The sequence below is a fragment of the Haemorhous mexicanus genome, chromosome 3, assembly GCF_027477595.1.
Source record: "Haemorhous mexicanus isolate bHaeMex1 chromosome 3, bHaeMex1.pri, whole genome shotgun sequence".
Taxonomy (NCBI): Eukaryota; Metazoa; Chordata; class Aves; order Passeriformes; family Fringillidae; genus Haemorhous; species Haemorhous mexicanus.
Window position 1 is genome coordinate 55,709,511 of NC_082343.1, and position 21,852 is coordinate 55,731,362.

A 21,852-nucleotide genomic window follows, 5' to 3' on the forward strand; every position below is an offset into this window, starting at 1 on the left:
CAGAGGAGTATTCCATCAAGATCTAAAGCAATTAAAAACAAAATAAACCAAGAACATGTTCTTCCACCAAAACATGTTCTTTTCTTGCTCCTTTTCTTTACAAGCAAGGTGGTGCTGCTTTTCCTGCACAGCTGCTTTTGAACCCTCAGCTTATATTGGTACTTCATAAATCTACACAATAACAGGTCATCAGCATTCTCCACTAACAAATGAATCAAATAAACATGAACAAGTTTTTGGCAGTGTTTCCCAGAGGTCATTGTTAGGTCTTTTGCCTGTATTTCTCAAAACAGAAGTCTCACAGCTGTGCTGGAGCCCTGTAGAGAATCAATCAGAATGAAATTAAGCTGCTCTGCCAGAAGGTATCACACTCTCCCTCTCAAACCCAGTGGGTGATAGCTCTGTGAGAAGCTGTACTGTTAACAAACAAGCAAAATGACCCCCAACAGGAAGGAGAGCCAGCCAGGAATTCCTGCCAAGTGTGAAAGAGGGTGGAAGAGAGCAGACCCCCCCCAGAGGAGGTGAAGCAGGGCCCGAGGATCCACCAGAAGCAGCAATGCTTGGAAGTGAGGCCTGAATATAAAGATGATGATTTACATCAAAGTCTCTGCTTTATGGCATTGTAGTGAATAAAATTCTCTTCCAGTCACACAAGAGAGCTGTTGGATTACTTCTTTAAAAGGTTGTTGAGAGGTGTAAGGTATTCAAAACACTTGCATTCAATTTCTAATGAAGAACTGAATGTGCAGCAAACAAATTCTACATACTTAATTTTCCAATACAAAGTTAACTCTGTCAGGACAGTCTGTGTTTTTTAATAGATGCTATGCCATTCCACATCCCAAACTCACCTGACCAGAACAACAGTGCCATAATCCTCAAACATCTGCATAAGCTCTGTCCGCAAGTCTTCAGGAAATTCATTTTTCTCTTCAGGTGTTGGTGATAGCAGATTCACCACTACTGTGGCATCCAGTGGTCCCTGGAAAGATGACACTTCTCGGAAAACACTGTCACGGGCAGCTTCATTAACTTCCTGAACTTCCACTTCTACAATAGCTAACACTGGCCTACACAAAACAAAGGAAAAATACCTATTTAAAAATAAGAACTGCTTATATAAAATTAAAATCTATATAAAGAAGGAGGACAGGTAAGCTTCATTTTTTCTGCAGTGGTCAACATCATGTCCTGAGAACTATTAACTATATTTCCCAGTCCTTCATTAGCTGAATGTAATTGAAGACACATCATAAGTGAATTGAAATAACAATTGTATGAAGCATTTATGGCAAACCTACAGACCAAAATTTCAGGATACTTCACTCATTATCAAACAGCTGTGGCCCCAAAGATCTAAATATATTATGTTATTAATATATATTATATTATTAATAGATATGGAAATATATTATTTTCTGTTAGACAAGGACACTTATCTTCTTCCAAAAACTAAGGACAAGGTATTCTAGATGTATAATGTTGTCATGTAGCAAATACGTGCCAATTCATTACACTAAAGCAGCCAACACTGCAAACTTGCTTCTTGAGCCATTTCTTACAAATTACTTCTCTGTGTGTTAGGTCTGAATAAAATTGAGAGAGCTGTCTGAAAGAGTAGAACTCATCTCGTCTCAGTGGGTGCAATCCACATTCTCAGATTTTCACCTGCACATACACACAGACCAGCGACTGGGACAGCTGCTCTTACAACTGTGTCAAAATTGCTGCCTTCTACATGCAATAGTCCTGGCTCTTTAATACACATTACCAGAACATAGCAGGGCAACAACAGCAGGGCTAGAAAGGGATAACAGAGGGAAAAAATGTATAGGAAGCATTAACTATTTCCATTTGCATTGTGAATCATAATGCATTTCCATATGTCACAAAGATACAGCTATGCCCTTTTTCTAGCACAAACCTTGGGAAAGCAAAGCTGCTGACTGTAATTAAAAAGCAGCTTTTGGAGTCAAGTTTGCTGAAATAGAAAACCATGTATAACAGTCATGTTTCACAGATCGCATCCTCAGGGTCCTACATAATGAGAGCTCTGCTGTGCTTTGCAGAACACAGCAATGTCAGAGCCTTGACACAAAAAAATTGATTGCAAGAGGCATGTTCCTTCACTGCTAGAGGAATACAGAACAGTCCTGGCATGCAAGAACACCACCAGAAGCACACAGACAGCTACTGGGGGTCACTGAGCGTTGCTAGGAGGAGCAATATTGTAGCATTTCCACAAAGCATGGAAGGGGTGAGACAAGTATTCTGAATATAAGGGACCTTTCAAAGTGCATTTATCTCAGAATTTGTTTCTCAGAAGTGAAGCAGAGAACAATTTTATCAAATGTAGGTCATTCATATCCCTAAAGAGAAGTCAATTATATAGACCAACCAGAAACACTGGCCTTTGATTTTTCTACCTTTTCCCATTTCCGTTTTTAAAGGAGGCACAGAAGCCCGACACTTGAGTACTGTGAAGAGGCCAAACTTGTCCCTGTGTGGCCTGGCTTACACCTCTTCAGGCCACACAGTCCCAACTTCCTCCTCTCCTGCAGCAAGCTGAGTGGAAATCCATCAGAGCAGCTTCCTTAGCTATCAGAGCTTTTCAAAACCAAGCAACAGAAAGCTCTGTTTTCTATACTTCTTGCTGCAACTTATCCAACCCTTGCTGCAATCACTGTGCAGGAAAAATAAATACATGACTTCAGATACTTGCCACTCTGGTATAAAACTCACCATGAGAGGAAAAGACCCATCAAGCAGATACTGAGCATGGAATAAGGGTGTAATTCCTGTTTTAATCAGACTTAGTCCCTTGCTCTGATGGCGCAATTCAGCATGGCACATTTTAACCTGGCACATTTTAAACTCTCTCTGATTGTTTAGTTACCTGTGGTCAGATGCTTGCAGCTCTGCTCTCCCATAGTACATCAAGGCTCCAGGGGTCCAAGTGTGCCTGACTTTAGTATCAGCACTCAGATCACTGTCCAGAAGATTGATCTCTCCAGCTATGCAGCACAGAACATAATTTAAAACTCACTCAAATCTAGTTTTACTAGCAGTTAAACAGTATTTTGTTAGGAAGCTCTCCATAGACCCTGCTAGTGGGTGTGGTGGGTTTTTTTTAGTTCTTGTACATATATCATTCAAAGAAGAGCTTGTATCCTACAAGACTTACAAATTAGGGACTAGAAAGAAAAAAAAGAGAAAGGATTGGGAGTGAAACTGAGACAGCTGATCAGTAGAGTAAGACACCTGCAAAATTGTTGACCAGAATGTCACCCAATTAATTATCTGTACAACAGGGGTTGATAGTGTCATATTAGTATTTTTCCTCCTACCTCGACACTGAGCATAAAACCAGACATTGCACTTGGAAATTATTTTGTAAATCTGAGTATTAGACAGGGATTAGAGAAATAATACACAAGAGATATGAGAAACCAAACCCATGAAAATCCAACCTCCAAATAATTCCATTGCAACCCTAGAGGTGACAGAAAGTGCTCCAGATATGACTCTAGAGTGAGGTATTCTATTGTTGTTAGTAACAAGGAAGTTTTTGGGTCACTGCTTGAATTAATGGATAACTCTGTCCCTCTTTCCTGTGAAGTTGAAAATGAGTTCATATGGAATATGGCATTTCTTCCTAATCACTCACACTGGGGCTACACTTTCTTCTCGTAAAACAAGCAATCATTTAGCCTATAACAACAAGATGTAACACAATAAGAGCTGAGAGGCAGAAGAGCCTTGCCACCAGCAGTAAAGGAGAGGAACTCTGGCAGCAAACTAAGAAAGCTTTGCAGGGCTGGGAATGTACCAGTCAGTTATGGACCCATGTGAGCCAGCTGTGGGAGGCCTACACAAGAGGGTAGTTTTAACTTCCTTGTTACTTCTCATACAGCTTTTCTTTCCTGGAATGCATCTCTATCAATGGTTTAAGCTCCTCATTTTACTTTGTTTTTCATTCCTTAGATTAGAGTGAATATCTGTATCATGATGACATGCACTCTCTCATTGCCCTAGTTTTGCTTTGTAGTTTTTACACTTAACATAGTCATGGTATGACTTAGATTCTAAGCAGAAATTTCCCGGCATGTGAAAAACCACATCTGCAGGCACAGACCAAATTAATTCTCCAGCAATTACACATCTAATATGAATTTATTTAAATTTTAGAAACACTGGGGGATAGATATTCCTGCAGACTGAGAGAATGATTATGAGAACTATCTCTTGATATGCAAAGAAATACTTTTTATTTCTTAACTGCAACTTTTGAATAACCAGTGCAATCAGCCTTTCTGTTGTGTTGGCCACTCATGAATTCAAAGTACTTTATAAGCACTAATTAATGAAACCTCTCCCAATTCCATAAACTAGCAGAAATACTCCTAAGAATTACCAGTACAGAAGAAATTACAGAAAACTGTTTCTACATCGACTGAGAAGTGCAGTTTTAACTATCTAGCCATTATAACACAGAAACTTTATGTGACTAATGATTCTGTTGAAAAACAACAGAATTATTTCTGTACTACTACAGCTGGGCTGTTTTCAGTTCCTCAGTGAGCTCCCAGCACCTGTGGCATAAAGCCTTTGCTCACACATAAGAAGAAAGGGCCTTCTCTATCTCTGACACTTAATCCAGTGAAGCTGAAAGAACATCTGCTCGAGTAAAGCACCATTCAGTAGATTAAAACCCCTTAAGTGGCTTCTAGGTGAATTCTAAACCAACTTTCAGCTAAAGAAGGATTCTACGCACCTGTTTTTTCAAAGGGCAGTTTCTTTCTCCACCAAAGCACTCTGTCAGTCCACGCTGGGGTTCTGCACTTATCACTTGTATCATAAGCCTCCGAGCCAACGTCGTATTTATATGTTGGTCCAAAATTAATAGTCCCTTCATGGAAGTCTTTAAAAATCTAATTAAATAAAGAACATCTCTTTAAGTTACAGATGAGGAAGGTGCCACTGTGACATATCAACTTCCTTGCAAACAATGCTCTGATTTTTAAACCAATTGCTGCATTCATGTGCTATAAACAAGACTCTGAAAGTGCAACCTCTTCACTCTCTCAAGGAACGAGAAAGACCCAACCAACATGCAGCTATTCAAGAAAATGAGACACACTGCCTTACCTTTCCACTGGATTTTTGCTGCTGTAGTTGATCAAATTCCAAAAGTGTCTTCCAATCTTGACGTTTGAGAAAATAAAAGACTTCTTCATATGTTAGATCAATGCGATAGTTAAAATCACCACACCAGAAGACATAGTCATGGGAGAACATGTTCTGCCCCTAGTTTTGAGGTACAGAATACCGTTAATGTTAGATCACATTCATGAAAACACCTTTAAAATGCACTGAAGTTTAGCACTCAGTCTCTCTGAATTACTAAATACTGGACCTACTTGTCACAATTTATTTGTCAAAATTAATTTTGTGCTAAAATAGAATGGTTCCTTCACAGGCTTTGGCACCCCACTGAGCTGAATTTTGTAAACAAGAATGTCAGACTCTGACCCCTCTTTCCTGAAGGTATGTCTAAGCTGGATCCTAGCTTTATATTCACAATTTGTCTGTCATGAATATTCAAAATATGTTTGTTTCCCTAACACATTTCACATGCATATATTTGCATATTCTAAATATAACACAAAATGTGCTTCTGGTACCAAGGCAAATTTAGCAACAAGCTCCTGAGTAAGAACAACCTCCAAATTCAATCTTATGTGCCCGTCACAGTTTTGTAAAGGTATTTAAATAAAACGTCAATGAAAATTCACTCCAGTTCTAAATTTAGCATCCTATCCTCTAACCAGTCTTTTTTTTTTTTTCTTCCTTCCTTCCCAGTACAGCTATAAATTTCTTAACACCAGAGATTCATAAGGGAAACGTTCCAGACTGTGGCTGTCACAGCACTAGAGGGCACTCTTTATATGCATTATACACACAAGGTACCTTTAGCTGTTATAAAGTGTAAAGGACATCAAATAGTTAACGAGGTATTAGAAAGAAAAACTACCATAAGCACAACTTTATGGCCATTTGGAACAGCTCTTCTTTGCAGGACGTCCAGTCTGTCAGTATTAGCTCCTACATAAACCAACTGATTGATATGTTGCACGTGCCAAGCCTCTAAACCTTACAAACAACAGGAAGGTAAAATTTTATGCTTTGCAACCTAAATGCCACTTTTTGCTGACTAACCAGAATACACAAACTCAACCAATCCCTTCCTGGCTGAGGCCTTTCCAGAGAGGCCCAAGAAAGAAGGTATTGTGGAAATGAAAGCAATCAACGCTAAGGGAAGCAGAGGAGTCCTGCCACCAAATCCCATGGGTTATGGACTGGCCAGAGGGGACAAGTTGGAATTAAAACACTAGGGTGATTGATTTGACACAATTTAGGGAAAAGTTATTCATGCAGACCAGTGGTGCCCACTTGCCATGCTCTGAAAGAAGCCAGCAGTTCCTTGAGAGTGACACATTCACGAGGATGAAAGGAAGGGAACAGAGGGTACCACGTCAGTGCCCAGGAACTGATCCATCACACCCGACCAGAAGCAGCCAAGGCACTGCTGCACTGAATGGCATGGATGGTCTTTCAGGAATTCTCACTTACTAGAGCCAGCAAGAGCTCTCAATATCACGCTCTCCAGTTCCAACACCAGTCATCTAGAGATTAACTGCACAAGGCCAAGGACTTTTCAAGCACAGGAGCAACTCTTTTTTGAAAGGATTAGTACTTCTGTAAAGCAAGTGCTATACTGGGTAGTACCTACTCTTCTGTGAAACATGCTTCCCTATTTATTTATTTGCCAACATTTTCTTTAACATTTTCTTTCATGGTACTGACATGCCTTCTTTGATGACCTGTCAGCAAAGGCAGCCTCAGACCAGCTTTCATGATGTAAAGATACCACCTTTATCTCCAATATTTTTAGCACACATACATCTACACTTACCATTGGGAAGCTGAGTTTCTGTGTGATTTCTTTATAATCTTCATTCCTCTCTTTCACTTGAGTCTGCCCAGCAGTCAAGTGACTGCATATAAAGCAGAAACTGGTACTATAGAACTGAAAACGGATGCTCACTGCCCCTTTATTCCCAGCTTTTCCTCCCATTCCTGTCTTCACAGTGTCTATTGCTACATCCCTGCATTAAAAAAAAAAAAAAAAAAAAAAAAGCGGAACAGAGTAAAAGGCTTCAGGGACAAACATTCAATTAACTTTGACTGCAACATAAAGGGAAAAGCCAGTTTACAATGCCATGTCTTCTCCCCTCTAGAAAGCTTGCTGGTTTTAGGGTTTTAGGCACATCTTTTAGTTTCTTGATGTTCATGTACTTATGTTTCAAATTAAGTTTAATACTACAGAAATAAAACTGTTTGAAAATATTTTTTCTCGTTTTCTTCTCCTTTCCAAACAGACCAGCAAGACCTAATTTCTGAAATACTGGGAATTTCTATAGAATATACTTTTCAAGTTTCCCTCTCCCATGATCCTTAAAATATTGACAATAACTAAATTTACTACTATGCTAACTAAATTTACTACTATGCTTCATTTTACTTTTGAACATATGGGAATCTGCTTTTCAGACAGTTAACAATTTATTGTTCATATGTGTTGAAATCCAACTTCACAATTCATGATGGATTTTCCATTTAATTAAAGAGCAGCAGATCATAACCCATACTTCATTAAATCAGATGTGTTAAAATCAGAGATTATTGGATACAACTATTTATATGTAACTTCTCAAATGAGTTCTGTACTGATGACAAATTGCTTAAGGTCTCCATGTTGCTAATCACTTAGTATTTCAATGTGATGATTAGCACACACTTCACTACAGAAAGATAACTTGATAAAGCAGACCACCTGCTCTCAGGGTAATTTCTCCCAAATAGCCAGGCTACTCCAAGAACAAAGCATGGCTGTCTGATTAGATAAGTAAATGATGAGATCATTGTTTCAGCCAACCCCAGCATGTCTTTCCCAGTGAGAAAATTTTACTTTCCAGAGAAAACATCAAGCAGATCTGACAAGAATATTATTGATGTTAAAAAGGGACCTGAAGTAAACTGCTAAGTCTTATTTGAATTATTCTCAGAAATTTGTGATGTAAATGATGCAAGGTGCTACAGGTCTCCTTTCCCCATCCCCTCCATTTTCTTCTCTCTTCCTCCCCCATCTTTTGTACCTTTTTTCTCTATCTTTAATTTCCTGTCTTTTCCTGACAGTAGGACACCACCAGAAGACACCCTCAGGGAGGCAAAGGAGGAACATCAAAGTTTTCTATGAAACAATGGGTTTTAAGCACTCCTACAGAAGCATGGTGTTCAGTCTTTTCACTCTAAAGTTCTCCCTTCCTCTGTCTGCCTACCCACCTCCTGACTGGTATTCAACTGATTTTTGGTCATGGCAAAGGTTATGCTGAGATAACCCACTGTAAATTCAGCTGCTTGTATTTAATCAGTCATTTCACTGATGTATAAACCAACTATTGTCTCATTATTTCTCTATTCTCTACCTTCTGTCTAAATCTCTTCAATCTCTGTAAGCACAGAAGCTTTTTTTTTTTTTGCACTTCTGAACATTTTTCCTTTCCTTTTCTAGACATGGGAAAAATACGCAAGCATACAGGTTAGATTTGATTATGCTCACATGGCACATAGCAGCACATTTGCACTAAATAATGAAACTTGGTCACTAAAATCAACTTCCGTTTTTCTCTTGAGTTTCAAAGGGCTACATCCAATTTCCAGCAGTCTTACAACTGCAACAGAACTGCTGTGCTGTTCTGCTTCTGATTTCCATTTAAACCATGAATTTCCTACTGGATTACTCAAATTTTTTGTAAGCCAGGAGAAAAGTCACAAACTGAGAGAAACACTTCTCCTCCGGACTGCTTCATAGCAGAAAAAAAAAAATAATTCTTTAAAATAATTTTGAAGAAAGATTACTGGAAAGCGGCAATGCAAGACCATCAGAGTTACCTGCACTGTATTGCTCTGTCTGGCCTACAGCACCTGATGATGCACAAGCTCTGTTCTGAGGTTTTCAGTAGACATGAGATCACAGGGAAGAAAGAGGCAGCTTTTGATATTTTAATCACAAAATGCAGTGGCCAATCAGTGCCCTAATATGGGGTTAGAAAGGAGTGTTTGGATCTCGGGGCTTTAAGGTCAGACAGATGCCCAAAGATAGTTTTGGCTAATTATTCACTTCCTAACCACTTACATTTAGTCTGCATAATTCTTTTACACTTAGCAAAGGCATCTTGCCCACAGGCATTTTAATGCAAGTATCCCCATGGGTTGGTAATTTTCTAGGAGGAGTTTGACCACTCTCCAGGGACAGCTGAGCTAGTAAGCAGAGGATATATAGCTCTGCACCCTCCTGACTGGGCACCCAGTTCTGGTTCTCATGACATCTGGGAAAGACAAACACTTCATAGGTTTTCTTACCTCTTACCTCTCAATTCTATAAAATGTCAAGGGCCAAAATTAGGTCTCTTTCCCCCATTCTTTTCAGGTCTAGAGCTATCCCTGTTTCCATAAGGAAACAGTATGGACAGGGCTAGAAGTAAAACCTGCCCTTCAGGCAGAGGCAGGCGCTTGCCTTCATTCAGTGCATCAAACACTCTTGGACTTACTAGCCCAGGTCATTCCTTTCGCAGGAAGACAGCACCGAAACAAGGTGCTCCACCCTGACTGCCCACCTGGAGCATGCCTGGCTTTTCAGCTACCTGGAGGAAGACACGGAGGCTGCCTGGCCTTTGTGCTACCCAGGGAGAAGGACTCCTGCTGCTGTCTGGAAGCATGCCTCTTCTCTATGCTGAGCAGAGACCAGAACTCAGGTTTGCATGACTCCCACCAAGATGAGCAATGCCCCTCCAAGTTCTCTGGCCACACTCCAACACCAGATGTCACTGAAGACACAGGGTGGGTTTTGGGGCTTTTTTTTCAGTTGGTTGGTTTGGGGTTTGTTGTTATGTTATTTTTATTTTGAAGTGGGTTTTTTTGGTTTTGTTTGGTTTGCTGGGGTTTTTGGGTGGATTTTTTTTTTTGCTGGTTTGGCTTTTTTTTTACCTGATGAAGGGGACATGATATGGTCGTACAAAGATGAAAAGACAAACACCAACAAGCTGTGCTGATGTCAGCTGAATGTAGCGATGAGTCCTGGAAATAGCTTTTTGAAGCTGCTCTCCCCACATTTTTCTATTCGTTGTACTGGAACAAACAGAAAATCATTTAATGGAATCAAAACAAACCACACAGAGTCAATAAAATGAACAGACTAACTGTGCCTTAGGTTTACAGACATCCCATTAGGCTGTAGAACTCAAAGTGCTGTAGAATGCATGGCAGAGACCGATAACTCCTCCTTGTAAGCCAGCCTAGAGTTAGCAGGGTCAGTGAGCCCAGGCACAGCACACAAATACAGTTATCCTGCTTCTGGATGCGTGAGGGATTTTGTCTAATACACTTAGAAACATCCACACTCACATGACATTGGATACACCCATTCACTGGGGATAACTGGAAGCTGATTACAGCAATCATAGCCATAAAAACAAATTTCCAAATCAATCTCATGACTTGTAAGTTTTCCTAGGCTCACAGTGGAGAGATCTTCTCAGGATTTTGTGACTGGAAGGTGACTGGCTACTCACAGCTGTTGGCTGTTCCTAGCAAAGGTTTGTGAATAGTTGTATATTCCTTCACGTCAGTGGATCTAGCTTTTTCTTTTCTCCAAAGTCAACATATCCATGCAGATATACCACCAGCCCAGCAGCCACACTAAGCACTGATGCAGCTTGTCATTCCCAAAACAGACAACTAAATGGCCAGCCTAATGAATCAGCATTGGAAACATAATCTTCAAGGTTCCAACTCCATTCAGATTCACAAGGACCAGTAAACACATCGGCCTACTGCACACGCTGATCTGCCAACCTTAGGCTTCACAGTCAACTTGTTCTCTAGCCACAATTTTCACAAATATAATTAGCCACAGAGACATTTTTAGACAATTTTTGAATTCCCACATGAATGGCAATTAGGTTTGTAGTCATTGAGCACATTTTTCCAACATCAGACAGGGCTTTAAGGACAAGTGTTAGATCAACCTCAACCATCAGAATTCTTCTCTGATAACATGAAGACTTAAAAGACTTAGGAAACTGAGCACTTTCAACATCATCCCAGTGACATTTTTTAATGGGAAACATATTTCCAGCTCTGGTTGCAAACAACAGACTTGGAATGGAGTGAGCCCAGTGACCATAAAAATGAACATGGCCTCTTCCTTTGGGGAAGATTATGTTCTGTTTGTTGGGGTTTTGTTTGTTTGATTGGGCTGGGTTTTTTATACTTGCAAGGGGTTTTTTTGTTTGGTTGTTTTTTAGGTTGGTTGATTAGGGGGTTTTGTTGGTTTTGCTTGTTTAGTGTGGTTTTTTTTTTTTTACGTACCTGGCATTCACAATGTTCCCTGCACTTAATTCAACCATCTCTTCAAATCCCACTGCAAATATGTCAGGAGGGCAGTTATCATCGTCTGTTGGCAGGAAGGAAAAGTCATGCCAGAATTACAATTTTGTTGTTTCTTCTAATGATTTGTATTCTAATTTCTGTCAGATATCCTTCCTGTAGTTCTATCTTGTGTATCCCCTGCCAAGCAATACATATTCATAGCTCCTTTAATCTAATCTCATAAAACATCCCCTGCAGTTCCTCTGAATTTTTTTCCTGCTTTTCTCCCACCAGTTGGTCTCCATCTCTCTTGCAGGAAGCAGTTCAGAACAGAACATTATACTGTAGCAGTTAAGCCCTCTCTCCCGCACCCCACTCATCACTAAAGCACAACACCTTACTACTCACCATCTCCTACCCACTTGTCATTTTACCCAGTGTGCTCTTCCTTCCTGACACAGAGTCCTGTGTAACTGAACTTAATTGTCTACACACCAGTATGTCACCTCCATCTCAATGCCTTTGGCAAATTTATCTAGTTTAAGGACACTTCTAAAGTTTCTTCTTGCCTTCTTTCTTCCAAGTCCTTCTTAGATCACTTGTATTTAAGGCTAGATCACCATAGAGCACAATGACCCCTACCCCTCTTTCCCTGGCTCTGTGCATATTACTGTGAGGAAACATCAAAGATCAGATGCTGTCATAAAATAGTCTGAAGCAAATCTCTTGAAATCTGTTGACCCATTAGGTCTGTCCATTGCCTAAAGAGTTTTAAATTTTTTTAAAGTGCCATATGACCACAGTGACTGTAACTTAATTCAACATGAAGATCTAAATACAGACAAATATAGGAACCTAAATCAAATCTGACTCAGAAATCACAAACAGAAAGCAGCATATGCAGCAATTCTGTGCAGACACGAGGGTGAAACTAGCATGACAGCTAGCCTCCTTTACTAGCTTAACCAGACAGGTACTGTCACGTGTATTTCCCATTAATAATTTTGGACATCTGTCTTTGAACACTTGCCCATTTGTGTAGGCACTGCACTGACATTAACATGGATTCAGACATTTGCATGGTCGCACCCTAGCCCTGCCCATTCACATAACTCAGCTCTCTTCCAGAAGCTGCTCAGACCTGCCATGTCAGAGCTGCCTGCTCCATGTAGCCCTGCTCCTCTGCTTCTCTCAGGGGATGGACTGGCAAGGCTAACACATGACAGCCTCTCAACAAATTCTAGTATTATGGGCACAGTCATGTGCTAACACATCTGAAGTGTTTCTGACATAGACTAGACTGGACTAATCACTTACCTAGGCTGCTCAGAATACAGTGGTCTGCACCTAATCATACACCACTCAGGAACTAAGGGTTCAAATGAGACAACTTGTATAAAGGAGCCAAGGATTTGAGGAATGTATTCCTGAGCTACAAGGTTAGGTACAAGACTATGCTCGTGATGCCTGCAGGAAACTAAATGTTCCACTGTAATAACAAAAGCATGGGTTTTGCAACCACTCAATTTTTAAATGACAGAATGTTCCCTTTTCATTTACCTTATTAAAAAAAAATCTGTAAAACAATTGCAATACCTAACCTTGTTCCATAAATAAGAAATTCAGCAGCCAATTTCATCAAGCCACAAGCATAAGAGTTCTCAATAATGCTAAAGAAAGGAAATATTGCCTTCAACAATGTAAATCTTTTTGTTTGAAGGCTTTGATAGTAACATTTCCAGACAAGCTTATAGTCCAGATTGCATAGATATGTTTAGCTCCAGATAAGAGACCAAGATGCTCTGATGGCACCTAAGCATGTAGCTCCTGCTTATGATAAATAACAAAGAACAGAGATATGGAAGAAGAAAATGATATACAGGGTGCAGAATAGGCAGATGCATCTCAGGATGGCATGAAAGAGAGCTCTGAATTCTGACCTGCTGAACAGTCACATGGACTGTTTCAAAGTGTTCAAAGAACTCTGACTGTCAGGAGCTCCTTACACACTATTCCACTTCTACAGGGCAGCAACCAAAACATGGAGAAGCTGAATACACCCCTAAGAACTGACAGAAAATGCCCTCCAAAATATACTGCCTTTGAAAGGCTAGTCAAATCCTGTGTCCTGACTCACTGTCTCTAGTGATGCCAGCAAATACTGCTTACACATTTTGACTATGAAGTCTTACCTTGAAATTCTGAAACTCCTGAGAGCTTGGGAGAATCCAGCAGCCAGTCTGTCAGCTCACTGGTACCAAGGATGTTGCTTCGAAACTGCTTTCCCCCATTCACATTCCAGGTCCCGGTGGCAACACGAACACGCTTGGAGCTCGTGAATTCAAACTGACGCTCTGACATGGCCTTCAAAATACTTGGAGTTACTGACAGAAGAGGGGAGAGAGAAAGAGGATGTTTAAAAGAAGAATGTGCTATAAAAGGACAGAAACCATCCACACTGCAGCAGCACAGTCACTCTGAAATAATAACATTACCCTAGCAGCAACAATACAAAAGGTAGGGAATAACTCCTATGGCAATGGCAGTAGCTACAAGATAACTGGGGTTGATGTCAGCAATTTCTCCTCCAGAAACCAGGCACCCTTTGAAAACTTGGGAATGGCTGGTCACCCACTTTCAGCTTACATTTTTCTGTACTTCTTCAAGTAATAAGCAAAAAAATTCTTTTATCTCCCATAATCTTTTCAGTTTAGTCTACAGCACTGTCATAGTTTAACCCCACTGGGCAACCAGTGCCTAGTAGTACTTATCCCAGCTCACATCCTGCCCCTGCAGCAAAATGCAGGAGAGAATTGCAAGAGTAAAAGTGAGAAAACTCATGGATTGAGATAAAGGCAGTTAAATGGGACAGAAAAGGGGGGAAAAAAGATAATAGAATTAGAATATACAACACCAGTGTGGCACAGTGCCCAGCCAGTTCCAAAGCAGCAGCCCTCAGTCAGCTTTCCCCCCTCCCAATTTATATAACAAGAATGGCATCATTTAGTATGGAATATTCCTCTGGCCTTTGGAGTCAACTGTCCTGGCTGCATCCCCTCCCAGCTTCTTGTAGCCCTCCAGCCTTCTGCATGAGAGAGCATGAGAAGTGGAAAGTCCTTGACTTAGTATAAACACTATGTAGCAACAACTAAAACCCTCAGTGTGTGTTACCAGCCTGCTGTGGTTTAAACTCAGCTGGCAACCAAGTACAACACACAAGCACTCGCTCATTCATTAGTCTCAACATTATACCACACACGAGGAAGCCAAAGAACTCTATTCCTGAAACCAGGACAAGCAATCAAGCATGTCAGAAGTTGCAACTTAAACTGAAGCCCTTAGAAGTTTAGAATGTGGAAGAAAAGATGGAGAGCAGCACAGTCTCATATCAGCAGAAATCTACCACTGCCATGCCTCTCTAGCTGGGCAAGAATTCTTCAAAAAAAAAACCACTGCTATATTCACTTATTTTGACGACTATAGAAAATTAGCAATGTGCTTTTGCTGTCTAAACCAATGAAGCAGAGTTAATTGTTAACTACCCAACTTGCAGTCAGGCATAGAGAAGTAATCTATATTTTCCTTGTGGTCAACATCAGTGAACAAGCCCAGGACTGAAGTGGTGCTGAATAGTTTTCTGGAGTAAACTGACCACTCATTGCGGGTGGAATTATTTTATATTTTGCATGTAAATATCTTCTCAGAGAGAGCTGAGTTTATTCTAGATGGATGCAAACAAATGCGTCTATGCTGTGGACTATTAGGGGCCTGGAATAAAGCAGGAAATGAACTAAAATAACAGAGATGTGCCTTTAAAGATGCAAACGGCTAAAAGCATGTGCAAACTGCAAGGGCACGACTAAGGAGATAAAAAGGCTGAGCTCAAGAGACTTCCTCAAGACAAACACAGGACAGACTAGGAATATAGCCCTAAAATACTTCCCTCTGGTCCAACTCTAAACTGTCAGAGATGATCACCATTAAAGAGCAGAAAAACATACTCGAAAGTTCAAAACAAAATATGAGAAATAAGTGTAAGAGTTGTGCTATGATCACTTGAAAGTAGTGCTTTAAACAACAGATCTGTGCAACAGCAGCTTATATATTGATTGAGGGAACAATTGCTTATATCTGACAGCTAAAAGCAGATGCAAAAGCAAAAGGGAGCGTTTAGACTGGCTTTACCCAGCAGTGCAGTCTGGTCCATGAGCATCTTGCCTTTGTCTGCATATTCCTCATGGTAGAAGTCACCCATGAGCAGCAACTCGATGGCTTCCTGCTTCACTGTATCAAAGAAATTTGACTGGATGGTACGAGACACAGAGCGGGCACCATCCTTGAGCTTCCCAACCTACAGCAGACAGGAATTACGAATACAACTGACACTGAAGCATAAATAGAACATCTTTCTTTACTTGTAAATAAAGAGTTTTGCCATTTTTCTTTACCTTGTTCTTCCCCTCAAGGGCACGACTGCCACTAAATACTCTGCTCAGATTTTGACCATTGAGAGTCCACATCTCCTTGTAGGATTCCACAAAGCGCTCAATTATAGGTTTAGAGTTCAAATCAAGGCTCTCTAATTGAGCAAACAGTATCTGGATTAGGTGCAGAAGGAGAAAAAAAAAACACAAAAAAGAAACCAACATTGTTTTCAAACATGTTTTTGCTTTTTATCCTCAGTATTCCAGCCAGCACCGTTCTGTATCATTGAGTGGCAAGACTGACCTGCGTAACTGAGACTTACAGCCTCTTTCCTGTCTTTCCCATGGAACAGCCAATGTATGTACTACAAGTATCCCATGGAAGGTCCTCTGACAAACTCACCTCCTGTGCAACGAAGGACTGTACACTATTAGAACGATCCAGGCAGTCCAAACAATTCATTCGAAAAGTACCTGTCTGCAGACTTTGGTAACCAAACACAAGAGGAGGGAGGAGAAAATGGTATATTTTAAAATAACATCTAATCATGAGTTGATTGAACAAGATCATCAAATGTTCAGCCTGAATACACCCACCCACGTTTTGACAGTGCGAGCACACTGTGCACAATATATTCCATTAACACATCTAATTACTTGATTACATCTGCAACACCATATTAGCAAATCCACGCACTAGTAAATCTGCAGATTTGAAACCATGGAGACGCAATTAAGCCAAATCATTGATTTAGCACCAAGACTACACTTTGTCTTAAAATTTGATTTCAAGACGGTCAATTTATGGTCATGGTCCAAACACAGCAAGAAACCTGGGAAGGCCAGGACAAGCAGTGCCCGGCTACACTGGGACAGAGGGGCAGAGACACTCACCGTGGACTTACATGCTTGCCCTTTGTGAAGATTCCAAAGTCTTCCCAGTGCAACTTCAGCTGAGGCCTCAGCAAATTTTCCAGTTTCTCAGTTTTCCCACCTTTTGCAAATTGGTGGTAGTCAAAGTTTATCATGGGACTGTCTTCCGCATGGGAAGAGGCCCATAGCAGTTTCTGTTTAGATAAGAGAATGAAGGAAAACAAATCCTGCTCAAGTCACATATAAGGATTGATACCAGCACACTTTTATCATTAATAAGCCTTGACTGGTAATCACAGAATTCGTAGGGAATTTTGAAAGGCCAGACATTAAAAAGCCAACTGAAGTTCCCTGTTTGTTTTCTTCACAGAAGTAAACCTCATTGTTAGAACCCAATTTTCCTGCAGGAAAACTGTAACTGCAAAGTATACATTAGAATTGCACCTTGGCTGGTGGCAGCCCTTCAGCAATGGGCTGCTGCTACCTCTGTGCATGAGGACAGCACTAGCAATGCTTTAGGCAGGCTCAGGGGGAGGGAGTAAGTAAGCAATTACACCCCAGGAAATGTACTATAAAGTGTTTGTGGTAAACTGCAGAAGTGAAAGAAGAGGCACAAATAGCCTCAGTATTTCATCTCCAATTTCAATGACCTCACATGCATTTCTGTAATCACAACAAATTTCATTAAGGTATCTGCAACAGTACATCCACATCATTAAGGTATCTGCAACAGTAATACATCCTGTTCTCCACAAGAAAGGCAGAGAGAACCATTACATTAACTCAAACTATGCAAGCCTTTGTCTACTCTCTTCCCTCCTGCACCCCAAGAGATGGATGATTTTCTCCACTTACACTGTGACACACACTGTACAAAACAAATCTGATATTACATTAAAAGTGTACATGTAGCAGTTACACCAGCATAATTGTATTGAGTAAGTCATTAAGCCTTTCCTGCAGAAAGAAATTTAAAGGCAGTGCTTGGAAAGAGACCTGTAAAATGTATTTCATTAGACTGCTACTGTTGACACCCCAGTCTGCCCTGACAGATGCTGGCACTAGTAATGCACTTGAGGATGGCATTTACCCACTGCTGCAGTGTAAATTATTGTCAGAGTATTTGGAACTCTACACTACAGTCTTGCTTTTACTGTAAACATAATTACATCTGTTACAGGGAATGCTTGTGGGAGGAGCAGCATTTCCTGGGAACAGTATTGATTTTTGGCCTAGTCTGATTCAGGTAATGCATAATAAATGGTAAATTAATGGTAACTGTGACATTCTGATCAAGAGAGCCCAGCAACAGTAATTACAAGAATAATTTGAACCAATGCTGATAAGAATTACTAAGGTTGAAGGAAGAGTGAAGAGAAAGAAATAAAAGCAAAAAAAAAAAAAAAAAAAAAAAAAAAAAAAAAAAAAAGGAGAAACTAATGACAGGAGACAAGCTTGCAACCTTAATCACACTCCTATGAATTCCTTTATTTTTAATTCAAGCCCTTTAAAATCATCAAAGTCAAATTAACTCTATATTCTTTCTTAACATCCATTTCTTAAAACACAAAGGTAAAGAAATGACCAAGGAGTTATTCTGAATGAATACAAAACTGGTTTTCAGTTATGTCAGTCTAAATTCTTTGAGCTCACAGGGTATTCTCAGAGTTTATTTATTTCTAAAATAGGCAAAAAAGGAACAATTTAGATAAAACAATTTAAAATTTATTTAAATTAAATTAACAAATGCAAGGTCTTTATTCTAGAGATGCCCAGTCTCTGACTTAATGTCTGGTTGCATGACATTGGCTAGAACATGATCTTCAAGAATGTGAGAGTTTGAGAAAATATCAGTATCAAATTATCAACAAATGTCATGTTTTTATCCATGTAAGTTATTTCAGCATTTCAGAGTTTGTTATCTTTTACCTTTACATTTCAGTGGGGTTTGCAAAACAAACAAGCAAAACTATTTTAAACAGAGGGAAACCAAAAGATCACAGAGTCTTAGCCATGTCAAGCAGAAATTCAGTAAGAAGCTGAAAACAGAAACCAGGACCAGACTCCACTCCTGTGCCTTCCTCACTGCCTTGCAAGTTTTAGCCATTAATCACTTTCTTTGGCCACATTCTGTACAAGGGGAAACCTTCACTTCATAATTTTCTGCTGGGGAAGTAAATAGTCCTTTCCAGCTGTTTTGCAGGAGGAGGAAATGGTCACACAGAAAAACTGACAAAAAACTTGACACTCCCTCTAAATTCCCTATTGCAACAGAGAGGGAAAGAAACCAGGCACTATTCTTTAACCACAATTTTTATTTTGCTTAATTTCACATAACAAATGTTTCAGCTCAGAACTGCTGGTATCATTCTCTACCAACGATATATACATGGCACTTACTACAGGTGTGTACTTAAATCATCCTATCATTAGTTTTAGGAACATAACTTCTGAAGTATCTATGTCAGTTTGCTAAAGAAACAAACACTTAAGGAGGCAGACTTCCATCAACTCCCAGCCAGATTCAGGCAGCTATTGCACTGCTGCAAATCCCACTCAGTGCTAATCTGTGGCTTTAAATTCGCACCAGTTTTAAAAAGAATACCACACTAGAAAGCAGCATAGCTTTAGTTTTACAACGCCTGACATCCTTGCTTTCAGGTATTAGTTGTGCCTGGGGACACTTAGAGGCCAGGAAAATCTCTCTCTGTATACCAAACTGTCATCTGGTGCTCAGGCAGCCAACTCCCAACACAATCAGTGCTAGATAGCTATTTCCCATTACAATCAGAGCAAGACAGTTCAGTGATGCTAAATCATTGGGCTCAGTGATCGAGGTTCACCCAGCCCCCAGGCAGCTCCAGCAATCCCAGGGGACTGGGATATAGTTTTGCACAGGTGGCTGCATGCAATGTCGAAGCTGGCTATGATTCACTTTTGCAAATGTGAACTATCCTTAGGAGTATTCAGGCAATTTCTTTTTAAGTTTGGTTAAGGGAATGTACACAAATGTATGAAGAAGTAAGCAGAAAGGTTGTGCTGGAAGCTAAGCCATGAAACCAAGAAGCACTATCCTCAGTATGTAACATGTGGTAAAGAGTTAACATAATTTCTTTAGAAATACTGTTCATCACCTCCTGGGCTAGAAGGAAAACAGAAGAACATGGAGGCTCAAGGGAAATCAGCGGTTAAAATGAAAATCATTGCTTTTACCTTAAAAGCTCTGTTGAGCACCTCCTCTCCTCCTCTGCTTCCCAATAGGTTAACGATCACTTGTTTTCCATACTGCTCTTTCAGAAGCATCATATGCCTACAGCAAAAGCAACCATAATAGGTACTAAACAAAACTAAGTTATGTTGCCTACTGCCATTTTCAAAATACAAAGTAGAGATCACTGGTTGTTTCATCCAGCAGAAAGTCTTAGCCATACCATCTACAGACATCTTTCTCAGTTTCCTTGCAATCCATCATTAAAGTAAAAATGGTGAAAGTACGCAATGAATTGATACAGTATTCTGTACTGAAATTAAAGAAAGAAGTGTCTTAGGAAATAGGTCCCAAATCTTTTATGTCACTGTTATAGCTTTGACATTGCACTTCCTGCTCCTGCCTCTTGGCTGCTATCCTGGGAACTACACAGAAAGACAAGAAGAGAGGAAAATGTATTACACTTCAAAAGGAATTGTCTGGCATCTTGCAGAGCTGAGACTACTAAGAGTCAGCAGCAGCAATGGGGCCTATAACTCCACTGCCAAGGCCAGAGAGGTCCAAACACACATCACAGGTGACAGGGTTCAAACATCTCTGAGCTACTGCAACATGGAGACATTCACTCTGAGCTCAAATCAAGCAGGAAAATGACTAATCATAGGAACTGCTGCACTGAATCAGCACAAAGTTCCTTTTAGCCAAGTTGTCTGGCTCAGATTCTGCAGGAAAAGCTCATAATAGGAGAAGTATAAAGTGGGCTGGAATTTTGGGTCTATGTCGCTAAAATCTCAAAGCCTGACATTTAAGGACTCTCAAGAGCTTTTAGCCAGATGCCGAAACACCCATTCTCCCCTCAAAATATCTTTTTCAAGTTGGAATGCATGGTCTGCAGAAGCTGTGTTGGCTCATCAAGACATAATCAGATCTTAAAGTTGATTTCTATCATGTACAGACAACACTGTAGTAGTACTTCAGAGGAAGCTGGATAGAAATAGACAAGAAAAATAAACTCACAAAAAAGAAAAGTTATTACATGCTGCAAAATAACATGTAATGGCAAAGTGAGTGAAAACCAGCAAGCATGCATCTTCTGGCATTACTCTTTAAATCCTTTAACCAGAGATAAGTTACACAGAAAACCATGGAAGGGGAGAAAAGAAAGAAGTCATCAGCATTGCCTTCAGAAAACACAGCTAAATATATTTTCTGGTGTATTCTTGACTCTGCAACCAGTTCTCTGTATGCCAACTCATTCCATATAGTTGCACCCTTCTGATACCACCATCAAGAAGGTGGCTTTTCTGCCAGTGTTGCTTCCTTACAACGAAACTACTGAAGCTTAAGTCACCTGTTTGAATACTGTAAGCAAAACTCCCTGTGGATTTCTCAGGGAGAGAGACAGAGGAAGAAAAAATATCTAACAAGATTACCACCCGTTTCTCACATGGTTAAATGTAACAGGCCAAATTAACATCTGAGAAAAGCTGTATCAGGTTGTTAAATTCCATATAAGCACTTACTTCTTGCCCATTTTCAAAGGTTTGTCTTTTGCAGATCGGTAAGCAGAGAGATCCCTAAGTTCATCTAACTTTCTGGCACAAGGGAAAGAAGGAATAGCGCAAGTTTATCCTTATATTCACCTTTCTTAGGAGAAAGATATTCACCAGTCAGGACAAAAAAGTTGTTCCTTCCTGAGGTACTCTTAATTCCATGGGCAGTACGTGAGGATGCCGAATAAGTTACTGTTTTCTTCTTGCATGAAATATCTCTGTTGTGGAATGCAAACCTCTATGGATGGAGCTTCAGGGACACTGTCAGGGCAAGTTATCACATCACCAGATGGCTAAGAGA

General features: G+C 40.1%; 1 protein-coding gene across 2 annotated transcripts in view; it reads right to left on the minus strand.

Moving 5' to 3' along the window:
- The window catches only part of SYNJ2 (synaptojanin 2), a 66,002-nt gene that overhangs the window by 11,627 nt on the left and 32,523 nt on the right, over window positions 1-21,852 (minus strand). For both annotated transcript variants that reach the window (XM_059841909.1, XM_059841910.1), the window contains 13 exons: window positions 20,004-20,100; window positions 16,812-16,984; window positions 16,321-16,402; window positions 15,942-16,091; window positions 15,679-15,844; window positions 13,686-13,877; window positions 11,494-11,578; window positions 10,111-10,251; window positions 6,977-7,169; window positions 5,149-5,307; window positions 4,775-4,931; window positions 2,897-3,014; window positions 852-1,070 (listed from right to left, as the gene is read on the minus strand). In XM_059841909.1, coding sequence (XP_059697892.1) covers window positions 852-1,070; window positions 2,897-3,014; window positions 4,775-4,931; window positions 5,149-5,307; window positions 6,977-7,169; window positions 10,111-10,251; window positions 11,494-11,578; window positions 13,686-13,877; window positions 15,679-15,844; window positions 15,942-16,091; window positions 16,321-16,402; window positions 16,812-16,984; window positions 20,004-20,100 — 1,932 coding nt within the window. The remainder of the gene's footprint in view (window positions 1-851; window positions 1,071-2,896; window positions 3,015-4,774; window positions 4,932-5,148; window positions 5,308-6,976; window positions 7,170-10,110; window positions 10,252-11,493; window positions 11,579-13,685; window positions 13,878-15,678; window positions 15,845-15,941; window positions 16,092-16,320; window positions 16,403-16,811; window positions 16,985-20,003; window positions 20,101-21,852) is intronic.